The sequence below is a fragment of the Lipotes vexillifer genome, unplaced genomic scaffold, assembly GCF_000442215.2.
Source record: "Lipotes vexillifer unplaced genomic scaffold, Lipotes_vexillifer_v1.1 scaffold607, whole genome shotgun sequence".
Lineage (NCBI taxonomy): Eukaryota > Metazoa > Chordata > Mammalia > Artiodactyla > Lipotidae > Lipotes > Lipotes vexillifer.
Genome location: NW_006783829.1, coordinates 457,952 through 483,320, shown reverse-complemented (window position 1 = coordinate 483,320; position 25,369 = coordinate 457,952). Strand labels below are relative to the sequence as shown.

The window sequence follows — 25,369 nt, the reverse complement described above, 5'->3', positions numbered from 1 at the left end:
CTCGGGACACCCGGAGATCTGAGCTGCCCCCGGGTCCCCAAGCGTTGCTAGAGAGACGGCTCTTACTTCTGTACCGGGGCGCCCGGGAAACGCGTCACTTCCGCCCGGTTGGGTCTTGTGGTCCACTGCACCAGGTTGAAGCGACTTCCTCTTTTCTTTCCCTTCTTCCTCTCCCTGGCCCCGCCTCCCGGAAGCCTCGCTTGGTCTTCGCTTGCGGGTAAGGGGTGGAAGGTGGGAGTGCTGCGCGGACCTTGGTGAATAACTGCCCAGAGTTCCGCTCCCGGGCGGCACAAGTTGGAAGAACTCAGGTTAGATCTCTGACAAGGGTGGGACGGGACTCTGCAGTCAATGGGATCTTCACCCTCTCCCGCTCCCAGGCCTCCCTCTCCGGGGCCTGCAGTTGGCCCATCCGGAGGCTGGGGTCCTTGGCCCCTCGAGTAGGACTGAGGCCCTTGTCCTGCTCCTCTCTCTCCAGGCGAGGTCCCACTCAGGTTGCTGCCACCGATACCCTTCTCCTGGAGCTTGAATTGGAAGCAGAGTAGTGTGTAGTCTCGATGATGGCAGGACTATTTCCTAAAGTAGTAAAGTGCTTTAGCATCTATTCCACCTCCTATGAGCTCCAAAACCTTGGGGGGCAAGTAGGGCAGACAGAATATCTGTTCTCTTGCATTGTGCGTATGGAGAACTCACTCTTCCAAGGCAGCATGGCTCCCTAAAAGTTAGAACTGGGATTCACACCCAGGTCTAGCTTCCACAGGGTTGCACAAATTCGTGGGGAGAGTGTTTGGAAATAGAGAAGAAACTGCAAATATATGAAGGAGAGCTGGCATTTCTGAGTGCATACTTCATGCTAGGCATTATGCTGAGTTCTTTCTGTACTTATTTATTCCTTATAAGGAGCAGAGGAAGCTTATATTGTTGTTATTTCTGGTTTAGGAACTTGAGGCTCAGAGATGATAAATGACTTGTCCAGTATTAATAATTTAGTAGACATCTCCCAGGTCTCTTTCAGCTCTCTGATTCTCCCAACACTATAGAATTAACTTCTTTTCTAATCAAACTGAACTTTTCAGATGTTGACATTTCAGGAAATGAGATTCCTGAAATTTTTTTTGGTCTCTTCACCCTTTGCCCATTGTCTTATTTCTTAGCGGCATCCTATTTAGAAATTTGTAGTTCTGTAAATTCAGCTGTGACTCTTACTCCACAATTTTTCTCTTTCCAAGAGGAACTTAAGGATCATGTTGCTGAGTGTGGAATTAATGGATCCAGATTAAAGGACTGGCCAGGAAAACTGCTAGTTTTTACATCATAGGTGGACCCTCTTTAGTTCTCTTTGCAAAACTTACCTAAGTTTCTGTCTTTTTTTTTCTCTCCAGGAAAGCAGCTATCATCTTGTGCCAAGATGTCAGGAATTGGAAATAAAAGAGCAGCTGGAGAGCCTGGCACATCTGTGCCTCCTGAGAAGAAGACAGCTGTTGAAGACTCAGGGACCACGGTGGAAACAATTAAGCTTGGGGGTGTCTCTTCAACGGTATGTGGAAACAATGCTGTGAGAGTGTGTTTTTCTTCTGTCAGTGGCAACCTGAAAGTAATAATTTATGGAAGCCTTCTGGAGTAAGGGAAATTGATTTGAAAAGAAGAGGGAAATAAAACAGCCAGAAGTAGATGAAATGATGCATTGCTCATTTCTGAAGAAGAAATATATTGACATTTGATCTTTATTTTTAAAGGTATGTTTATGTTCTCTGAAGAGTCTGGTCCCTGATACAGCATTGAGGTATTTAGCATTATAGGTATTTAGTGAGGGAGCTATACACTGATTTTTCATTCACTGAAAACTTAGGTGCCAGGTACTAAGAAGCAATGTAGCAAAACCACCGAGAGAGTGTCTTCTTATTTCCTTGTCTGTAAAATGTAATTATAGTACCTAACTCACTGGGTTTTTGAGAGGATGAAATAAAAGAGTTCCTGTTAAGGAATATTACCTTTAACATGGTAATGTACTATTAATAGTTTTTATTGGGCTAGACATTGTGGCTATAATGGTGAATAAAATAGATATTGTCCTTGCTGTTATGGAGTTGACAGTTTTATTAGACTGTTATACACCAACAGCTTATAGTAATGTTATATGTCCGTTAGACATCAGAAGCTCACTATAATAGGTCAGGAGTCTGTATTTTGGAGCTCAGCCATGGTGATATGGTGTAAAAATGCTTAACATTTGTATAGCCTACAAAACCACATCTACTCTTTGAAATTGAGGATCAGAGAGAATAATAGGAACATTCAGAGTAAATTGTTGATAAGTATCATTTCTGAAGTTGTCTGGGGTTCATCGGCCTCCTGTTGCCAGGAGGTGATTTTTGTCTTGGCACTGTCTCACGTCATGCATCCCAAGGACATTTATTCATTCAATAATAAATATTTGTTGAGAATCTGTTATTTGCCAGACACTGTGCTTTACCCTAAGGACAGCCCCTGGGCTTCAGCTTGTAGGTTGGCACTGAGAAGGGAACAGACTGTCATAATAGAGTGGGAAACGTGCTCTTCACAGGGATAACCACATGTGCTAAGGGAAGCACCGAACACACGTCCCATTTTGGACTTTATCCAGAAGGCCGTGAGGAGCTCCTGGAAGGTTTTAAGCAGGGGAGTAACATGCTCTGACTTAGGTTTGGAGAATAGACTGTAGGGGAGCAAGGGCTGTAAGCAGGAGTTAAGTTAGCAAAATTGTTTCCTCATTCCTTCTCCCTCTCCTCCCTCCCACTCTCCCTCTCTAAGGGTGGGGAGCTGGGGGCATGTATCCACTGATCCTGCCCCAGTTGGTTGAAGGTTGCCCTTGAAGGCAGTAACTCCTCCTTTACACTTTGAGGTTGCTGTAGTAAACAAACTGAGATTGTGGAGGAAAAAACTTTGAGACTGCAAGGTATGCTTGAAGTGGGACACTGGTAGGGTGACTGGAGCTGTCCACCGTAGGTGTGCTGAAGTCTGGAAGGCTGACAGGTCGTGGCATGGGGCGCACAAGTGTCTGCTACATGTAGGAGGCTGTTGCCGTAATCTTGAGGGATCATGATGGCTTGGGCCACTGTGGAGGTAGTGTTGACAAGATTTGCTCGTGGATTGGGTGAAGTATATGAGAGGAAGGAGGCACGATGACCCCCGGATTTTGGAAGTATGCAGTTTTCACTAACTGAGCTAGGGAAGGGTATGAGAGGAGCAGATTTCTGGGAGCTGTGGGGGATGAATCATGAGTTTGAAACTGGACATATAAGTATGAAGTATTTATTAGACCTGTGAGTGGATAGGTAGTTGGATGAAGTGATCTGCAGTCTGTGGAGAGATCTGGGCTAAAGCTGTACATTTGATAATCATTATTTTTTTTTAATGGTATTTAAATCCATGAGACTATAGGCTCTCCCATAAGGAATGAGCATAGATAAAGAAGTCTGAGAACAGGGCCCTGTAGCACTGCAACCCTTCACGTCAAGGAGATGAGAAGAGACTAATTGAAGAGGGGCCATTGAAGTAGGCAGAGAATAAGAGAGAGTAGGGTCCGAGAAGTCAAAAGAAGAAAGTGTTTCAGGAAGGAGTTGATCAGATGCTCCTGATGGGTTGAGCGAGGGGAGGACTGAGACTTAGATTTAGCCTTAGAAATTTCCCTGGAGACTTGACAAGAACTGTGTTGGTGGAGTGGCGGCAATGGCAGCCTGACTGCAGTGAACTTAAGAGAATATGAGAGAAGGGAAAAGAGGGCAGAGATGTTGCTTTGGAGGAGTATTGATGTAAAGTAGAACCAAGAAAATGGGGCCTTAGCCAGAGGGAAATGTGGGGTTGAGGGAAGGTTTTCTTAATTTGTTTTTTAAAGTAGGAGATATTACAGCATTTTTATTTATTGATGAAATGATTTGCCAGAGAGGATAAAGTTGATGACGTAGCAGAAAAAGAAGACAGTTACTGGTGTGATGTCCTTGAATAGAAGAAAGAATGTAATACGACGCACAAGTGGGAGAATGGGCCTTAACTAGGAGAGGGATGGTTTATCGACAAGAAGGAAGGCAAGGGATGTGGGTTCAGATGTAAGCAGGGCAGTAGTGAGGGTTGTGGGAGACGGATGTGGACATGCTCTTCTGATTGCTTCTGTTTTTTTTCAGTAGGTACGAAGAGACAGGAGAAGGTAGGAAGTAGTCATCTTGAAGAGAGAATGGACTAGAGAGAGGGAGTAGGGCTGCTGGGCAGCACTGAGGACCTACCTGAGTCTGTGAGCATGAGTTTAAAGTGAGACCAGTCAGCATGGTGCTTTATTTTTTCTAGTCACATTTAGCTTCATGGATGTAGGTGGAGAGTTGAATGTTACCAGGATTGGGTTTTTTAGCAGGCAGATATGGAGCAAGGGAGGAGAAGCTTATAAAACAGTGTGATTGATCGTGGAATTTAAGTTTGTTAAGGAAGCGAGGAAGTGAGAGGAGTGAAAGACATAGGTACAGGACGAAGGTATAGGACCAGTGCATTGCATAATAGATCCTGGAGGAGTTGAAGAATTGTTGGAGTTGATAAACTAGAGAGAGTGAGCTGGAAAAGCAGGTGGTAATTGTAGAGAATGGGTTGTTTGAAATTGAGTTTATAGAGAACATCCAGGTACAGCTAAGACCAAGAATAGGAATAACTGGGAGTTTGGTGACTGAGGGAGGTAAAGGACAAGATCATTGGAGGAGAGGAGGTCAGGATACAGGATCTGAGATACAGGAACGATCATCTATATGGGAATTGAAATCAGTAAGAAGTACAACATGAGTGGTATAGGAGAGAGTGATGACAAGCCAGGTGCTAAATCTTCAGGAAATGTGGGGAAGTGAACTGGGCATTTATAGGTGAGTGCAGCAAGGCAGGGTGGCAGGTGGTCCAGACCAATGGCATGAGCTGCAAAGCTAGGAGGTTTTAGGGAGCAAAGTGGATAATGGCTTAGTGGCAGTGGAGAGCAAGGAGGACACCCACCTGCCTCCAGGCACAGGGCTTCAAAGCGTGTGGGAGAGAAACAGCCATCACTGGAGAAGCCTGCAGGGAAACAGTGTTCTTATCCAGGTTTCAGGTGGAGCAAAGGTGATGCTCAGAAAAGAGGTTAAAGATATAGTTTATTAATAGTATTCATAAACTGGTACAGTTGGGAAGCTGTTGACTGTTTTGGTGTATCAAGACTGTTTAACCAAATGGAAGAGGAAAGTAAAAAGTGAAACAAGAAATTGGTGCTCTAATAAACGGTTCTTACTTTAAAATATTCATTAATTTCTCAGTAAAGTAAAAATGTAATCATTTCGACATGCTGTTTCTTTGTCTGAAGTTCTCCCTCCCCCCCATCCCCCACCAGCTTTTCTTAGAGAAAGGTTAAAGATACTGAGAGGGGTACACAATTACTGATGGAGTGACGTTTTTGCAGAAACAGAAGAGAATGGGATCCTCAGCACAAGTTGAGGTTTTAAGAATATGGGCATAAGTTGGTAAGTTGTGTGGATGGGTTTAGGAGATGGGAAATTGAAGAACTTTCCATCTGATGGTTTCTGTTTTCTCTTTAAAACGGAGGCCAAGTCACCTGTTTAGTGTGATGTGAGAGGAGACAGGGTTTGGTAGTTTGACGTTGCCTCAGTGTAGAACAGGAGCTAGATCACTTGATCCAGAAAGAAACATTTCCGGACAAATGATAAGATCTGCTCAGGTTAGAATTCATTTTATAAAGGCACCAGTCTCCCTGGTTTAATGACCTTATCTAGAAGTCTCAGCATACTGGGTATAGGAATGGAATAGTCTAATACGTGGATTAATTCAGAGTGGGGTTTGTTCGCAGAGATAGAATAAAAAGATTAAAGGCAGAGAACTTGAGGAACCTGATAGGCAGGAGTTTGAAGGAATGTATTATAGGGTATAGTCAAGGTATGGAAGATAGTGGAGACAGAGGAGAAAGGAGAAAATTCAAAATTTTGGAGATCCAGATGAAGACTGGTATATTGAGATAAGAGCATGAGCTATCTGGAAAGATGGTTTTATTCAGAGAATGGAAAGTTGGAATTTAAGATTTCAGATGTGACACAGTTCCAGATAATGACAAAAGCCTAGGATGTGGCTTTTGAAATGTCTGGCTGAAGCACAGTGAAGGAAGTAATCATTGGAGTTAAGGAATTCAAAATGCTGACAGTGTAGATGCTAGAGGATTGGATGGTTTGTCCACACAGGTACATATCCACATGTATATTGAAGTCACCAGATGTATTGACGGGGACCGGGATACAGAAGGACCTGGTTTCAAAGCCTTGAATAAATGACGGGCAGTGATTAGGAGATAGCTGATTGATTGGGGTAGAGGGTGATCTAGCTGGATGGTGGAGCCTCACAGTAGCAGTATTTTGTGGATGTACATGTGACTAGAACAGTGAGCTGAGTGAAGTCAAGGTTCTAGTGTATTTGTGTGTGTCATTCTTTCCTCCCATCATCACAGACCTTTACCTTTATTTATTTCTTCTGCTTCTACTTCTTATCCCATTATTTGCTGTAAGTTTTTGTTAATAAATAGCTTTTTTCATAGGAACTAAGTAATGCACATATTAGCCCCTGTTGAGTTTAGCCACTGACTTGTCTAATTTCTTTATGGAGATTAATAAGACTGGTTTCCTGGGGCAGGAGGAGTTAGACATTCGAACACTGCAAGCCAAAAATCGCAAACTGGCAGAAATGCTGGATCAACGGCAAGCCATTGAAGATGAACTCCGTGAGCACATTGAAAAACTGGAACGAAGACAGGCCACCGATGATGCCTCACTATTGATCGTCAACCGGTACTGGAGTCAGGTAGCTAGCTTGTTTTTATCTGAGCATTGTAGTTCTCCTTAGCAGACTCTTTATTTCCAAAGTTGTTTCCTTGTGTATTTTCGTAACTGTACCTTCCCTCCTCCAGTTTGATGAAAACATCCGTATCATCCTTAAACGTTATGATCTGGAGCAGGGTTTGGGAGACCTACTCACAGAAAGAAAAGCCCTTGTTGTGCCTGAGCCGGAACCAGACTCTGATAGCAATCAGGAACGGAAAGATGACCGAGAGAGAGGTGAGTGCTGGTGGCGGATTTGCCACTTCATGCTTTCTGGGTGTTTGAAGTACATCTTCGCTTTGAGGCTCTCCACTGGAGGGGAAAAAATAGATTTTGATATTTCCAGTTTTATAATATTAGGGGCTTCTTTTTTCCCCCTGTGTCCTCAGGGGAAGGGCAAGAGCCAGCTTTCTCTTTCCTTGCTACTTTGGCCAGCAGTTCCAGTGAAGAGATGGAATCTCAGCTGCAGGAGCGCGTGGAGTCCTCCCGCCGAGCTGTGTCACAGATTGTGACTGTCTATGATAAACTGCAAGAAAAAGTGGAGCTCTTATCACGGAAGCTGAACAGTGGAGGTGAGGCAAAAACCAGGAGACTGGAAGCAGAGGGGGAGAAATAGGAACTCACCTTTGTATGCTAGTTTGTAGTTTTCAGACTTACATATTTATTTTTAATTAAATTTCTTGGAGTCAGTTTTAATATGTCCTTGTTGTTTGTTTTTCTGTTATCTCTAATATTTTCAAAAAAAGTTGACTCAGGCTTTAGAATTGTTAGATTTTAGTGTTTAAAAAGATAAAACAAAATATTATAGGGATGGAAAAGTGTCTATTTGAAATAAAAGTATTATTTTATGTTAACTAATTAGATTTAATGCAAAAATTTATATTTGTTCATTGTAGTTAAGTATTTGTGTAGTTAGGTTGCATCTTCTTTTTTGAATTTATTTATTTTTGGTTGTGTTGGGTCTTCGTTGCTGCGCGCGGGCTTTCTCTAGTTGTGGCGAGTGGGGGCTGCTCTTCATTGCGGTACGCGGACCTCTCATTGCAGTGGCTTCTCTTGTTGTGGAGCCCAAGCTCTGGATGCATGGGCTTTAGTAGTTGTGGCACGCAGGCTCAGTAGTTGTGACGCGTGGGCTCTAGAGTGCAGGCTCAGTTGTTGTGGTGCACGGGCTTAGTTGCTCCATGGCACGTGGGATCTTCCCGGACCAGGGCTCGAACCCGCGTCCCCTGCATTGGCAGGCAGATTCTTAACCATTGCACCACCAGGGAAGTCCAGGTTGCATCTTCTTAAGTGCCCTGATTTCATGCTTTAAATAACAATCCTGGTCTAGTTGTAATATATTAATTTCTCTGATTGTCATTAAGATGTTTAGCCTTTCATTTCTGAAAGAAATATGTCAAATGCAATGGAGGTTGAACCATTGGCTGGGAAAATAAGAATTTTCTTACTCTGTACTTTTGTTTTTTAAGATACTTGGGCTTATTAAAGACCTGTGAATATTTTGTGGGCAAAGGTTTCCTTTGCTTTTCCAATAGGGTGTTTGTGTATTTCTGTATTTTATTATTTGGATAACAGATACTTGTTTTAAGATATACAAATCAGAAATCACATAAAGTATACTACACAAGTCCTTCCATCTTACTTTCCAAAGACAGCCATTGTAAACAATATTATTCGTGTCCTCCCAGACTTTTGTGTTCATATATTACATCTACTTGTGTGTTCCCAGCTCAGCTATGTCTCTTGGTGCAGTGCCTTGCCTCACTCTTCTTTGTTTCTCCATTTTCTAGTACTGTTTCTGGTGTCTAGTGGGTGCTTACATAATGGTGAATGAATGGCTATAAATCTTCCCTGTCACCTAATGTAAACCGAGCTGTATGTTACTCCTTTCTCCCTTGGCTCCACTTGAATAGTTAGAAGGTATTATTAAACATTAGTAATATGCCACACGGATATACCATATGCATTATGGTTTATACAGTATGCATGGTATACCAGATAATATGCTATATGCAGAGGCTATGTCGTTATGAAACTTGATTTTATAAATGAACATCAAGTAAAGGAATTGCTGTATTTAAAAAGGAACGAAAATGAGTAGCACATTAAACAGTACTTTTTCTTTCTGTTGGCATGCATTTTAAGGTAGGCTTTAAGTTAAAAAACAAAAACATTCATTACAAGTTACAAACTGCTAAGCTATTATTTATAACATAGGAGGCAATTGCCATTGATAAGCTGAACGTTCTAAGAGATAAAGGTGTATAAAGTATGAATTGTAGCATCAACTGTAACTTTTGGCGGTTCATTTTTTTCCTCATGTTTATTTGGTCCTTGATTCAAAAGAATTACATTTATCAGCTTGTTTATTAATTCACTAAATATTTATTGAGCTCTTATTGTATTCTGGGCCTTGTTCTCAACATTTTAAGATATTAAGAGGACTAAAATTCAGCCCCTAGTTCTTAGCTTGGGTTATGAATCAGAATCACTTTGAGAGTTTTCGGAGCATACTCTTTTTTGGCCCTGCCCATGTTTATTCTTATTTAGTAAGTATAGGATGGGTCCTAGGTATCTAATTTTAGAGGTTCCACAAGTGATTCTGATGGGTAATCTTGGTTGAAAACCATGAATGCCACCGCATGACCAACCTGTATTATGTTTCTAAGAGTGGTGCCAATTTTACTTCCTGATAACTGTCTCTAGGGGCAGTATATAACCCGAGAGTATGTGGTTTCATTTACTAACATTTGGATTTCAGCTATAGTATCTGTGACTGATTTTAAACACACTAATTTGGTATGGTAAGTTCTGTAGATTTACTACCTTCTTTGTAAATAGTACTGCACACTTTGGGTTTTTTTGTTTGTTTGTTTTTGTTTTGTTTTTTTAACATCTTTATTGGAGTATAGTTGCTTTACAATGGTGTGTTAGTTTCTGCTTTATAACAAAGCGAATCAGTTATACATATACATATGTCCCCATATCTCTTCCCTCTTGCATCTCCCTCCCTCCCTCCCTATCCCACCCCTCTAGGTGGTCACAAAGCACCGAGCTGATCTCCCTGTGCTATGTGGCTGCTTCCTGCTAGCTATCTACTTTACATTTGGTAGTGTATTTATGTCCATGCCACTCTCTCGCTCTTTCCCAGCTTACCCTTCCCCCTCCCCATATCCTCAAGTCCATTCTCTAGTAGGTCTGTGTCTTTATTCCCGTCTTGCCCCTAGGTTCTTCATGACCATTATTTTATTTTTCACACTTTGGTTTTTGAGCCTCAGGAGTGCCTCTGGCATAGTATACCAGAATATGATAAGTAATTCTATGCTCTTGTCTTTATTCTTCATGATTTTATAGGTGCTCATTTGAACAAGGAAATTACTGCTCCCTGCCCTGCCCTTCCCTTCTCTCCCAACAGAGAGATGCTTCATGTTGGTGTTAGTGAATAATAGGAATTTGTGACAGCCTTAGAAAATAGAATTTTATTGCTATTAAGTCCGACATTGATTGGAGATACTTCTGTCTTGTCTACAATTCTAAAATGCAGTTTTTTGGGGTGATTGTGCCTTATCTGAATAAAGTTATAGGACCTCTCCTTTTCTTTTCTCAAGGCATTTTAATTTTATAGAAAGGGATGGGCGTTAGGTGACCTTGCCTCTGTGTCTACCTCTACAGAAGCACAAAGTTTACTTATTTCCTTAAGCAAGTGCTTTAACGGAGGACTAAGTCCTCTACGCAAGCCTGGGTTCTTAATCTGTCATGTGAAGATAATAAAAACCAGCCTACTTCTTGAAATTTTCAGGAAAATAAAGTGAGATAGCACGTTAATGCTTTGGTGGGATACACAGTTGTTAAATCTGACACTATAGATGCTAAACTAAAGTACAGTTCTTCTCCCTCAGATAATCTGATAGTGGAGGAAGCAGTGCAGGAGCTGAATTCCTTCCTTGCACAAGAGGACATGAGGCTACAAGAATTGACAGACCTCCTTCAGGAGAAGCATTGCACCATGTCTCAGGAGGTACTTGACCAGAAAGGAGATGGCAGTTTCCAGTGGCCTGTGGCAGACATTGACTCAGAATACTAAGTGCTTCAAACAGCATCTTACTCTAGAAAGCCTGTTTTTATACTGAAGAGCGTGCAGGGCAGGTTAAAGCAACCAGCTCTGAGAAATCAAAATCCGAGTAAAGGTTAAGGGAAGGAAATAATTGAACGTTTCTCCTTGACTCTGCCTCTGTTTAAGTGGACATTTTAGGATCTTAGTTTTTAGGAAGAATTACCATCATGGAGATTTGCAAAACAACACACCAAACCCCCCAATATTAAATTACTCCAAATATAAAAGACCATGTACAGTGTTACTGAGGAATAGGTTGGTAGAAATTTATCTGAGAATGGAGCAGTAGGAAATACTGCATTTATGATGACCTATGAACTTGAGGAATGTGGGTTTTCAATCCAAACTTGGACACACATAGTGCCACGACCAAACTATGTCAAGATTTGGGTGTTTGTTTATTGTATAAAATGATTGAGACAATGTGGTGATAAGCCTTCTGCTGAAATTTGACCTACCTTAGCTTGGCCACCCAACTCTTATGCTTATTGGTAAGTTAATAGTTAACCATTTACTTAGTGCCTAGCACTTAAGTACTTTACGAATATTATCTCTCATGGTCAAATAACTCTCATTTTACTGCTAAGGAAACAAATTCAAAGAAACTGGTGACTGGTCTGAGGGCATGCAGCCAGAAAGTGATTGAACTGTGATTTGGATGTAGGTCTGTTTAACTTCAAAGCCTATGTTCTTCATTATGTCCTCTTTCCTAAACTCCAGTGCCAAGGTGCATGCTGGGCTGGTTGCCTGGGAATCATTTGGGAAGTTTATTAATACTTCTCATCAACCTTCAAAGGGGTTAGAGTATAGTGGTGCTTATAAAGAAATTGGAGTGTAGTAAAAAAATCAGTATAACTTTCTGTCATGTTTTAAGGCATAAGCTAGGTGCTACCAAGATGAAAAGGTCTTCCTTTACCAGCCCTTTCCCAAATCTCATTTAGCATTACTAAGTTGGAGACACATATTGCTCTGCTCAGCTGAGCTGATATCCAAGATGGCTCTCACGGCTGGTTGTTTCTTTGTTTTGTTTTCTCTTGTTTTTTGGGGTTTTTTGGCCATGGCACGTGGCTTGTGGGATCTCAGTTCCTTGACCAGGGATTGAACCTGGGCCACGGCAGTGAAAGCACTGAATCCTAACCACTGGGCCACTAGGGAACTCCCGACTCATGGGTGGCTGTTGATGCTGCCTGTCAGCTAAGAGCTCATCTTAGTTGTCCACTGGAGTGTCGCCTCTCCAACATGGAAGTTTCAGGGCAGTTGGACTTCTTACATGGCAGCTGACTTCTTCCAGAGAATGAGTGTTTCAAGAATATCAGGCAGAACCTGCATGGCCTTTCAGACATAGCCTTGAAGTTATGTAGCATCATTTCCACTGGGTCACCAAAGTTGACCCAGATTTAAGAGGAGGGGACAGTGACCTCACCTTTTGTTGGGAGCACTGTCAAAGAATTTGGGGGCCATATTTTAAAACCAACACAAAAGATACTTGTAGATTAATGTGGACATGTAACAGTTTTATAATTAAAGTATTAAATAGCATTAGCTGTGTATATCTCCTAAATAAGCAGAGAACAACATAGATTTTTGTATCTTTATATCATCTGATTCTAGATTGCCCTGGGCTCAGCTTGAAAAAGAGAATGGAAGTTTTCCTTCCATTCTCTTTGGATTATCATTTGTTGGAATGTGGGAAGGGAAAGTAGAGGGTAAAGATAGCTGTCTTTTCTAAGTAAATATTTGAATTTTTATCTCCTAAAATATTTGTCTGGTAAAATCAAGGATGTTATCTTTTGTCTCTTAAAAAACATATTTTCTGATGGGTTTGTGGTCTATATAGGGAAATGGTGCTTCTCAGAGGTAGAAAAATTATTGAATCTTAAGTAGTCTTTTCTTTGTGAGAGTTCTTATAGACTTGTACAGTTTTCATGATGGTGACTTACCCAGAACTGTTAAACCTGTGATTTCAGTTTTATACTCATGTGTTGGGAAGAGGGTGAAGTAGCTTTTACTTAAACCTTTTCTTTAATGACACATAAGCAAGGGTTAATTTTGTGGGATTTGGGATATAAGGCATTCCTTTTCTAACTTGGCCTTTTTTTTGCTGTATTTTTCTGAACCCCTGTGTTTGGGATGTAGTTCGCCAAGTTGCAGAGTAAAGTGGAGACAGCTGAGTCACGAGTATCTGTCCTGGAGTCCATGATTGACGACCTGCAGTGGGATATTGACAAAATTCGAAAGAGGGAACAACGACTCAATCGACACTTAGTAGAAGTCCTAGAACGGGCAAGTGCTGTTTTATTCATAATTTGAAGACTAGAATCATTTTAAGGAGTCTACTCAGAAAGGATGGACTTGGGTAGTAGTACTTGGAGAAAAAATGGACTTCTTTGAAAGTACTTTGGTTATCAGACTAAAATTTTAGGGCCTCTCACTAAAGAATCTTTGTCTTCTCCATAGGTGAATTCAAAAGGTTATAAAGTATACGGTGCAGGGAGCAGTCTCTACGGCGGCACAATCACTATCAATGCCCGGAAGGTAAAATCATGACTCCCCAAGGGTGTGTTTTTTTGACCTGGTGTCAGGTATTGTGTTAGGTACTTAGGATTGTGTTCACAAGTTCACAAGTGACAACGTGGGGTTTTGCTAGAAGAGTGGATCAGTGGAGCTGGAAGCTTAGGAATGGGAATGATTTAGAAATTCCTTTTCTTTACTCTCATTTTGCTATTTCCTCCTTTTCTCCAGTTTGAGGAAATGAACGCGGAGCTTGAGGAGAACAAAGAGTTGGCTCAGAACCGTCACTGTGAGCTGGAGAAACTTCGGCAAGATTTTGAGGAGGTCACTACACAAAATGAAAAGCTGAAGGTAGGAGACACAACTCTGAGGGGCAGTAAAATGAAACTTTTTGCTGATCAACTCACATATGTGTTGTGAACCGTCATAATTTATTATGGAAAAGAAAAATGTAAGTTTTGTTGCTATATCCATTTATTTAGTTATATATATACTTAATATTGGTACCCTGCCTTTTCTGAAAAGGATTTAAAGCAATCTACAAAAATACGTTGGCTGAATCAAAGTGCACTAACTTAAGAATTGTTGAGAAAAAATGAGGAGTAGGGTGAACTAGGGTGAGGATCCAAAGTGGGTTTTAAAAATGGGGCTTGTATACAAGATACATGCAAGAAGCATGTAGCTACAGTACGTAGGCCACTCCCATGTCAGTAATTGCCAAATGTGGGCCACAGAATGTGCTGCTGCAGTTTCTAACTGCCAAAGCAGAGAAAGAAACATGGTCAGTGATCCTGTTGGATTTCAAACCTGCCCATTAGAATTTTCTCTCCCTGGTTCTGGGGGGGGAAGAAAGTAGATTCCGAAAGTCTTCCCACCCCTCTTTCAGTCACAACTACCCATCTTTTATAATTTGATTTGTTTCTAGGTAAATATATGAATAAAGATGTTTGAACTGAAAAAAAAAAAAAAGAACAAAAACAACCTGAGTTGAATCAGTTGAAGTGTTTGGGTAATTAAAGTAAACAGTTACTTAGGAGAAGCATAAGTTTTTTTGTTTTTTTTTTTTTGTGGTATGCGGTCTTCTCACTGTTGTGGCCTCTCCCGTTGCGGAGCACAGGCTCTGGATGCGCAGGCTCAGCGGCCATGGCTCACGGGCCCAGCCGCTCCGCGGCATGTGGGATCTTCCCGGACCGGGGCACGAACCCGTGTCCCGTGCATCGGCAGGCGGACTGCGCCATCAGGGAAGCCCCATAAGTATTTTTGATACAATAACAAAAATATTTTTCTCTGTGACTGTCAATAAAGAGAACAAATTAGTGGCTAGGGTCCTCAACTATGTTCTTAAAATAAGTATCCTGACAAATTTCACAGTGCTCTTCTCTGTCCCTAGATCTGACAGATTTCATAGGGCTTTTCTAGTGTCCTTGGATCTGGGTTGACACATAATGTAAAACATGGATCAATTAAAACAATCCTTGGGTGGAAGAATACAGGTGCCAGGTCCCACCTCTTGGAGGGTCTAATTTAAGTTAGGATAGATTTTATATAACTAGAAGAATAGGTAGATAGATTTCATAAAGTTTGTCTCAGTTGCACAAGACGTCAGAGAGTTTAAGATTTTATTTCCAGGCTAGCATCCTAGATTCTGCTTCTGACTTTTCTTTTCTTTGGGCCCTCCTAAGGTGGAATTGCGGAGTGCTGTGGAGGAAGTTGTCAAGGAGACACCAGAATATCGCTGCATGCAGTCACAGTTCTCTGTCCTGTACAACGAGAGCCTGCAGTTGAAAGCCCACTTGGATGAGGCTCGGACCCTGCTTCATGGCACCAGGGGTACCCACCAACGCCAAGTTGAGCTCATTGAGGTAACAGCCTAGCTTTGTCTTCCATATATAAGCTTCCTCCCTCATAAATTTTATAATTTTACTCTTATGCTCAATCTTTTATTCATTCAGAAAACATTTATGGAGTGGCCGTAGGTCTTTACTCTGCTAGATGGTGGGCATCCTGCCATCAGAGATCTTAGAGTCTAGTGGGGAGAACAGTATCCAGTAGAATGCAGTGTTTTGCAATAGAGTATATCCAAAAGGTGCAGTGATAAAGGGCACAGAACATCTGATTTGACTGTGGAGCCGTCCTGATTCCACTTGCCAAAGTTCAGTATGACTCTTAAGGATAAATACAAGTTTACTGATAGCTAAAAATAGGAGAAGGGCATTCCCAGCAGTGAGAACAGCAGATGTAAAAAAAATAGTTTAGTATGCCTGGAGTCTTATGTGCATTGGGGAGAATAGCGTATAGAAGCTGTATCACTGCTTACAAGCCATTATATCATACAGTGGCATATGTAAATAATTTTTTTAAGGCAGAAACTTTCATTCTTGTGTTCACTTCTGTATTTTCCATTGCCTTTAAGGTTATGTTTATAGTAGTTTGTCTTTTACTGTGTGTCTGCCAAGGAGTTGAGTATATCTTACTTTACTGTTTATATACTGTTTTCTTCTATAGTTCTCCAGCCAGATTGTAATATTCTCAGTTAGGAGCCATTTCCTATATTTCTTGAGTCTCTTGCTAGTTCTCAGATCAGTGTTTTGTAGCTGTCTGGTGCTCATTAAGTATTGATTGAATTGGAACTTTTCAGAGTAATCCCTCTTTTCTTGATGTTTTCTCTTTTTCTTCTTAGATCCTTATAGGTCCAGGATCTGTATACGTAGATAAGGATCTTGATCCTTATAGGTCAAATTTAGGAAACAGTAATAGAATATGATGACATGTCCACATTTTGATAAGAATTTTTGATTGGTTCCTTTTTCTGTGTGTAGCGAGATGAGGTTAGTCTTCATAAGAAGCTGAGGACCGAAGTGATCCAGCTAGAAGATACACTGGCCCAGGTCCGCAAGGAGTATGAAATGCTGAGGATAGAATTTGAGCAGACCCTTGCTGCCAATGAACAAGCAGGTACAGTTACTCTGGCTCCACCCTGTAGTTCGTCTGCTGCACATGCCTTCCTTGAAAGACACAGCGTGGTCACCAGGGTTTGTTATGGAGCTCAGAAGTCCTAAAGAACCTTAATTCAAATCCTGTCATTCATTTTGGTTTACAGCCTGGGTGCTTGTTTTTTAACTCAGATTGGCCAGTTTTGTTTTCATCTTCTGAGAAGGAATCTTCCTTTTGTCAATTCTCCCTGTTTCTCAGAGGTCCCTCATGTGTTCTACACTTTCTCTCCTTGTGCCTTTGCCCTTGTCATACTTCTTCCTGACATTGCTATTGCTGTATTTAAGGCCCCATAAACCGGGAGATGCGCCACCTCATCAGTAGTCTCCAGAATCACAATCACCAGCTGAAAGGGGAGGTCCTAAGGTATAAGCGGAAACTGAGAGAAGCCCAGTCTGACCTGAACAAGGTAACCAGGAGGAGGAGAATAAGTATTATTTTCTGTTAAGTTTGCAAAGCTGTCTTGGGGTGAGGAGAGTGGTGTGGTCACCACCAAGTGACCACTAAGTAAGTGTGGGTGCTGCTTTCCTTTCTCTGCCCTCCCAGACACGGCTGCGCAGTGGGAGTGCCCTCCTGCAGTCTCAGTCCAGTACTGAGGACCCTAAGGACGAGCCTGCAGAGCTGAAACAAGATCCTGAGGACTTGTCTGCCCAGTCCATCGCATCGAAGGCATCTCAGGAGGAAGTCAACGAAATTAAGTCCAAACGCGACGAGGAAGAGCGAGAACGAGAAAGGAGGGAGAAAGAGAGGGAGCGAGAAAGAGAGCGGGAGAAAGAAAAGGAGAGGGAACGAGAGAAACAGAAACTAAAAGAGTCAGAAAAAGAGAGAGATTCTGCTAAGGATAAAGAGAAAGGGAAACATGATGATGGAAGGAAGAAGGAAGCAGAAATTATCAAACAATTGAAGATTGAACTCAAGTAAGAGCAATGTTCAGAGTAACTGTTTCTGACTCAAAAGCTAAGGTTAGGACATAGTGCATGAAATGTTTGAATGATGGCATGGCTTATTCAATAATTGTAATGTATCAGGTGTAACTAAATGTACAATTAATGTGGTCTCAATTCTTGATCAAGTGTACAACTTCAGTGGCCTGTGTGGCTATTGTATACTCTGGTTCAGTGATCAGGTCTCAGTAAACCCCATTGTTGTAGCCTTATTCTTCATGAATCCAAATTAAGGAAAAGGATGTCATGATTGAGGTAACACTCATGAGAATTATTGGAAGTAAAGACTGCTGTTTACTAGATTTGGGCAAATTGTTGGCATTAATTATAATTTAAATTATAGTAGGTAGAATATGTGTCGCTATAACTTGAACAGTATTGATCTCTTTGCCTGACAGTTAAGTAGTCTGTGTGTATATCAGATCATTTTAAGAGATTTCTAGGAGGTTTACTCCTACAGGCATTGAAACGGTAAGACAGACCTTTAAGTCAAGAAACACTGCCGTAATCTCACATATCGCCACTTCTCATCCTGCTCAGCCGTACCTTTTCTGATAGAACCGGTTCCTTCTTGCTCCCCATTGGTCATGGTTGAGACTTTATTGATGTTTGGATTTAAGGGACCACTGAGCTCAAAACATTTGAACTTCTTTGGTATATAAAAGGATAGTTAAGAGGTTCGAAAATTTAGTAAGATAAAGTTTTAGCCTTTAGCCGATGGTTAATCACTCAAATGTCAAATCTAGGAATAGCAGTATATTTTAAACTTTGCATTTTCTCCCTTTTTTTCTCTCTTCCTCTTGCTCTCTTTAAGGCAATTTTTTTTCCTCCAAGTGCGGTATCAGAATTATTTGGGTGACTTACTTAAAACACATTCCTGGACTCCATCCCAGACCTACAGAGTCTCAGTTTCTAAGTGTGGCGCCCCAGAACTTTGCCTATTTAACAAGTGCCAAAAGTGTTTATTTTATAACTATGTTGGAGAACTTGATCTGATGGGAGAAATGAGTCTTTTATACAAACTTTTCTATACTTTCTGAGTGTATCCAGAAATCTCTTGATAGTCTGTGCAAAAGTTTTGTCTTTTAGATGTGTTATATAAAGTGTAAAATAGAACTGTTGTAAAATATTTTGCATAATTCAAAATTCCCTTGCTCTGATGCCCTTTGTTTTCTCATTACACCATTCCCCTCTACCACCCTCATCATAGGAAGGCACAGGAGAGCCAAAAGGAGATGAAACTATTACTAGATATGTACCGCTCTGCCCCAAAGGAACAGAGAGACAAGGTTCAGCTAATGGCAGCTGAAAAGAAGTCTAAGGGAGAGGTAATCTAATCTGCCATTACCTGTCATTCTGGTCAAAATCTTGCATTTGTGGGATTTTCCTTCACACTTGTGAAGGCTGTAGTTTCTTTAAAGTTAGCATTTAAGACTTAGCAACATTTTCTTCCCTTTCAAAGACCATCTAATATAGAGACTTCCAGATTTTCCACTAGGTGATAAGGTATATCAGAATTACGGGGAATAGGAGTAACCTTTTCAAACTTTTTGTTCCCCTTTGTGCCATATAAATCATTGTCATACTGATTTTCTTTTTCTGGTTACTTTTGGGAAGAATGCCTTATTCTTTTAAAATTGGGAGCCTAGGAAAAAAAAGGGTGAGAACTATTCTAAAGAAAAGTACATTTGCACTCCTCAAAAATGCCGCCTGCAGGGCTTCCGTGGTGGTGCAGTGGTTGAGAGTCTGCCTGCCAATGCAGGGGAAACGGGTTCGTGCCCCAGTCCGGGAAGATCCCACATGCCACAGAGCGGCTAGGCCCGTGAGCCATGGCCGCTGAGCCTGCGCGTCCGGAGCCTGTGCTCCGCAACGGGAGAGGCCACAGCAGTGAGAGGCCCACGTACTGCAAAAAAAAAAAGAAAAAAAAAGAAAAATGCCGCTTGCAGAAGCGTGTGATGTTGGAATGGCGTGATGTTAAAGCAGGGTTGTGATGTAGTGCCCTAGTGTATCATTTGTCTCCTTCCATAATCCTATAAAGGTTCTTTTGGTGTTATGGGCCCTCCATCTGTGCACAGTATCAATTGATTTTTGAAATTGTATTATAGCTTTTTTGTTTTTCTTGTTGTGTGATTTCTTTCCTCCTATAGTTGGAAGATTTAAGGCAAAGACTTAAAGATCTGGAGGATAAGGAGAAAAAAGAGAACAAGAAAATGGCTGATGAAGATGCTCTGAGGAAGATCCGGGCAGTAGAGGAGCAGATAGAATACCTGCAGAAGAAGCTGGCCATGGCCAAGCAGGTGGGCGTACTTTCTTTATTTAATGAGCTTTTTAAGTAAATTTTACTTGTTAAGTAAGTTATTGACAGTGAAATTTGCCCTGTCATTCCAGTCTTTTTTTTTGGTTAATATTTTTTTCTCCTATATGTTTGTTTTTACATTGAAGTCTCTCATCCTTCAGTTACTTTGTTTTGTGTATTTGTGAGGAAGGAAATTTACTTCTGTTTTCAAATGGATAGCCAGTTATTCAAAAACTGTTTCTTTAGGGATGTATCGTTTCTCTGCTGATCTGCAATCAGGGGTGTAATGAATATAAAATTTTATAAAAAGATACAAAATTTTATACACATTATGATTATAAATACATGAAACCAAGAAAAACATGCTCCCCAAATAGGTTACAAATAAATAACCAATATGTCAACTGTAGTGGTTTCTGGATCATAGAACTATAGAGACTTGTCCCCTTCTCATAAGGAACATATATTTCTTTATTTTTAAGTCCCAATGGATTTTATTAACTTTCGATAATAAAGATACCAAAAATGGTTGGAAAAACCATATAGGTACATAAATAAACCAAAGTACACATGGTGATTTAATATGTGTAAAAGATACAGTTTTAAATCAGCAAGGAAAAGGAAGACGATTAAATGTGGTGGGCAAAAACAAAATAATTTTGGAAAAAAGTTGGAGATATATTTGAACACTCTACACTAATATAATTTCCAAATGGAACATATTTATAATGTTAAAGAAATCCATAAACGAACCAGAAGAAAACAGATAAATTTCTTTTAAAATTTGAAGTGGAGAAGACCTTTCTAACTCTTAGTAAAAGTCTAAAAAATATGAAAGATAAGATTGATAATTTTGACTTATGAAAAAAACCACATAAAACTTCTACATGGCAGCAAAGCCAAAGGGTAAATGAGAAACCTGGAAAAAAATTTCTAACTCTTATCATGAAAGGGCTTATCTTTCTAATATATATTTAAAAATCCCCAAAAAATGATAGGGAAGGAAACCCAAAAGCCCAATAGAAGAACAGACAAAAGATATTAATAATTCATAGAAAAACAAATCGCTCTCAAACGTATGAAAAGATGCTCAGTGTAATTTATAATAAGACAAATGTAAATTAAAACTATTTTTACATTCAGTTTTTCACCTATCAGATTGTTATGAAACAGATGTTTTCAGAGTTGAAAAGTCTGTAGATTCAAGTCAGTATTATAATTGTGGAAAAGTATGAGAAAATGTGAGGTTTTATGATAGAAATTTTCTTAACCAACTCCTACTTGATCAGTTTGCTAGATAATGGTGTGTATAATTTTAGTCTGCTTCAGCTGACCTCAAATACGGATCAATTAATGAGCATCAGACCAACAATCAATGCCAATGGCTTCAGATTCCTAGGGCTATAACCTAGTGACAAAACTAAGCTTCTTAAAACTGTCTTCTCTGTCACTAGGTTATTTCCATAACAACAGTAGAAAAGTTTAGTTTCCTGTGTGCATTTCTTTGGAGTTAGAAGATTCTATTAAAATGAAGGTTCTTCTTTCTTATTTTAGGAGGAAGAAGCTCTGCTCTCTGAGATGGACGTCACAGGCCAGGCCTTTGAAGACATGCAGGAGCAAAATATCCGTTTGATGCAGCAGTTGAGGGAGAAGGATGATGCAAATTTCAAGCTCATGTCAGAACGTATCAAGTCCAATCAGATCCATAAGCTGCTGAAAGAAGAGAAGGAGGAGCTGGCAGACCAGGTTTTGACTCTGAAGACTCAGGTAACTAGAATGCAAAAAGCTTTCCAGAATCCTTTTGAAATAGGGTGCTTTCTACACGAAGACACAAGTAAAAAAATGACTATTGTGGCATTTTTTGTAATAGGAAAAACTCCCCAAAATTAACGTACATGATTAGGGTACTGGTAAATAAATGATACATCCCTACAGAGGAGTACAGTGCAGCTGTTTAAACAAAAGTGGATCTGCTAATAAGGAAAAATATTTAAATATATCATTAAGAGATTCATCTATTCATCCCTTTTGTGTTGAGAATGTGTATGTCTTTGTGTGCACGTGCTGTGTATCTTAAAAATTTCTGGAAGGCTTTATGAGGAGCTGTAAGAGTGGTTACCTGATCACGTCTGAACGTTGGGATGAGAGAATTACCATAGTCTTGCACGTGATTTGAAGGGTTCATGGATAAAATCAGTAATAGTTCGTGTTTTCTAACAGATTCTCTTTTGTGGGCCTGTGGATTAACAGAGCCTAGTCGATTTTTTGTTTTTTTCCTTCCTGTTTGTGTTAAAATGTGATTTTCTTTTCCTAAGGTTGATGCCCAGTTACAGGTAGTGAGGAAACTGGAAGAGAAGGAGCATCTGTTACAAAGCAACATTGGCACAGGGGAGAAGGAGCTGGGTCTTAGGACCCAAGCCTTAGAGATGAATAAACGCAAGGTATGATCGATTACTCTGTGCTCTAAAGTGACAGTTAGTCTTCAGAGGAACAAATAAGTTTAACACTGATGAAATTACAGGTTCAATTTATTCCTTGGGCTTGGTAACATTTTGTCTCACTGGAAATAAGTGGTGATAAGATAATGTTGTTCATACATCCCTCATAGGCAATGGAGGCAGCCCAGCTTGCAGATGACCTCAAAGCACAGTTGGAGTTGGCTCAAAAGAAGCTACATGATTTTCAGGATGAGATTGTGGAGAACAGTGTCACCAAAGAAAAAGATATGTTCAATTTCAAACGGGCCCAGGTCAGTTGTTTTTTCTTCACTTTTTGCCTTTTAGGTATTTTCTGAGCTCCAAGATGACCTATGTTACAAAAGAGTCATTGGTCTATTGTATCAATATGTCATTTCCTATTTAACTGTAAGTTCCTTGAGTGAAGAGATGGAGTCTGCTTTCTTCACTGAAAACTATCCCCAAAGCCTATCATGGTGCCTGCCACCTAATGGGCATGAAATAAATACTTATTTATTTAAATGAATGAGTTAGTGAAATCGTAAAGAAGTAGCAGCAAAAAAAACACTAGAGAATTTTAAAGTTCTTCTTTAAATTCTTCTATAATTTCTTCTATTTTTTGCATGCCAACTGTTTCTCATGATGCCTTTCTATACTTATCTGTAAATCTGTAAATTCTGATCCAATCTATCTTCAGCCTAAAAACTAATTGCCTTAAAATAAGGTGGCCTATCAAGTTTTCATCTTTTTTTCTTTTTTTAAAATGTAATCCCTCTAAACTTAGACTGGAGTTTCACAGAACTGAACTGACAGTAGTTAGATGCAACTGAAGTTTGGTGATATGGTTGTGGTTGCGTGTTCCGAAAAAAAAGAAAATAGCTTGTCATTTGCAATTCTCTACATTCCTAAAATATAGTTAGGCATGAAAGGACAGAAAGTCCTTTCTTTCTGCAACAGAAAGTTCAGGTTGGAGCAATTAATTTTTCTCAAAAATGACAGATCTGGGGGAGTGTGTAATGGGTACGCTATCCCACCACAGGAGGACATCTCTAGACTTCGAAGGAAGCTGGAGACCACAAAGAAACCAGACAATGTACCCAAATGTGATGAGATTCTGATGGAGGAGATTAAGGATTACAAGGTTAGAAAAACTGCGTCAGTGATTTGTGTGTGTTTTTTTGTTTTGGCCTACAGTGGCCTACTAACAGATTAGGATAATAAATACTGAACCTCTTTACTTGAAGGTAACAGAGAATGCTTTATTATGTGTGTGTGTGGTGGGGGGCGTGCAGTGCTATTACTGTCTTAGTGCTTAGTGGATTTTTTGCTTATATATAAGAGCCATTTGGGTCATAAACCTTTATGGTTGCTCTGACTCTGATTTCTTTTTTTCTAGGCACGCCTGACCTGTCCGTGTTGCAACATGCGTAAAAAGGATGCTGTACTTACCAAGTGTTTTCATGTTTTCTGCTTTGAGTGTGTGAAGACCCGCTATGACACCCGCCAGCGCAAATGTCCCAAGTGTAATGCTGCTTTTGGTGCCAATGATTTCCATCGCATCTACATTGGTTGATCCAAGCCAAGAGAAGAAGAGGGACAGGCTGGACAGGCACTTAGTCATTAACCACCAAACCTCTACCTCTTCTCTCCTTGACTGTCACGCACAGGGCAGCTTGTCCGTCAACTCCCTTTCCTTCACAGACTTCACGTCTGGGTTCTCCTCACTAATACCTAGGTGACTTCGGGAGGAAAGGACTGGTAATGCAAGTCTTGGGTTTTAGAATGAATTAGAAACAACTTTTCTTTGTCTTCCCTACCAGCTTTGTGTATTTCCTGCCTTTAGACTTTTCAACATCTTCAGGCTTTTACTGTATAATCTTGGATTGTCCATTCCTCCTGAAGAAGCCAAACTGGTATTTTTGACACAGAGAAAGAAACAAGAGTAGAGACACATGGCTACTTGCAGTGGGCGGTGATCTTTTAGAAATAAGCTGTCTGCAGGCATAAACAGTACTTGATGTGGGCAGTAAACTTTTTGTAAACTTGGATTATAAAATGGTATCATCATGCTACTTATTCCTGGATAGTTTGAAGCCTTAATGAAATTTATGTCCGGGATGATTCAATCCATTTCCTGTTCACTAGCTAAGTAATTTGTTAAGGTCAGCTGGCCTCCTTGTTACAGTTACTTAAGTTTTGAATGTTCTACTCATTGATGCCTTTAAATTTGTCGAGGCCAGAATAATTTCAAATACTATAGCCCCTTTTATCTTATAATGAAATCAAGATTGGAGAGGATGGGGCACAGGGCTGCGATGGTGAAGAGATCTTCTGGGTACCCTGGGCTCTCGATACAGGGAGGCCTTGGTGAACTATGAATTACTCTCATCTGCCTCTCCACAGGGGTTGTCGTCACTCCTGTTTTCCAAAAGATTCTCTGTAATGTTTCTGTAGGACTTTATACTCCACAAGCTTCAATTAAAGCAGGATTCAGTTTGCTTTTGTGTTCATGTTTTCCTTTGAAATTTTTCTATTTGTCAGTATTAGTTGATTTTATACCTGCTGTTTTAGAATTGAATTCTCTTGAACAGAAATAATCAACTTAGATTAAGGGGCTAGCTCTGTTTAAAGTATTTATTTCTCTGACTAATTGAAGCACTTTTCTCCCAGTTGTTTTATTGAATCTATTCTGGGGAGAGATTATGCCTAAAATATAATGGTTTACTTGACTATTTAGTTCTCTCTCATAGTTCGCTATGGGGGTAAGAGATTGTGATTTGTTTTCTAGAGGGTATCAGACTGCCTGGCACTTTAGTTTGAGAGTTCTTGAAGTATAAGATTTATAGTAACCAGAAAACCAGAGGTTTTCTCTATCTCTGGTAAGGGGTTGTGTAAAATGGATCCCTTCTTGATCACTACCTGTCTTAGAAGATGGGTAAGGACAAATTGCGTGTCCTTTTGTGGTCACTACCTGTAATTAGAAGGACTTGCGATGGGTTCTACAGAGTCATGTGGAATGGGTTAATAAATGAGTCTAACTGAGAAACCTTACAGTGTCATCAAAGAGGTCACGGGCCTCTCGATCCCCCCACCCCCCTACCCAACACACACACACAGCCATAAGGGGGGGGTCTGGCCCTGCTTCAGGATACACGGTGCCTTTGCATTCATTAATAGGGCACTTTCCCCTTACTGTTCTCGTC

At 40.4% G+C, this 25,369-nt stretch overlaps 1 protein-coding gene across 2 annotated transcripts; it reads left to right on the top strand.

Moving 5' to 3' along the window:
* The first annotated feature begins 219 nt into the window (after nt 1-219).
* RNF20 (ring finger protein 20) lies at nt 220-24,665 on the top strand. Of its 2 annotated transcripts, none has more exons than XM_007456392.1 (20): nt 220-254; nt 1,380-1,534; nt 6,673-6,840; nt 6,947-7,094; nt 7,247-7,429; nt 10,754-10,872; nt 13,105-13,251; nt 13,426-13,503; nt 13,711-13,830; nt 15,162-15,341; nt 16,299-16,434; nt 16,758-16,879; nt 17,017-17,387; nt 18,625-18,742; nt 19,562-19,711; nt 21,265-21,477; nt 22,026-22,151; nt 22,319-22,459; nt 23,206-23,307; nt 23,563-24,665. In XM_007456392.1, the coding sequence occupies exons 2-20, from the start codon at nt 1,406-1,408 to the stop codon at nt 23,737-23,739; spliced, it is 2,928 nt and encodes a 975-aa protein (XP_007456454.1). In that variant the 5' UTR covers nt 220-254; nt 1,380-1,405; the 3' UTR covers nt 23,740-24,665. The 2 variants fall into 2 exon arrangements, with proteins under 2 accessions (XP_007456454.1, XP_007456453.1); XM_007456391.1 differs by having other exon boundaries at nt 250-308.
* The last annotated feature ends 704 nt before the right edge of the window (nt 24,666-25,369 follow it).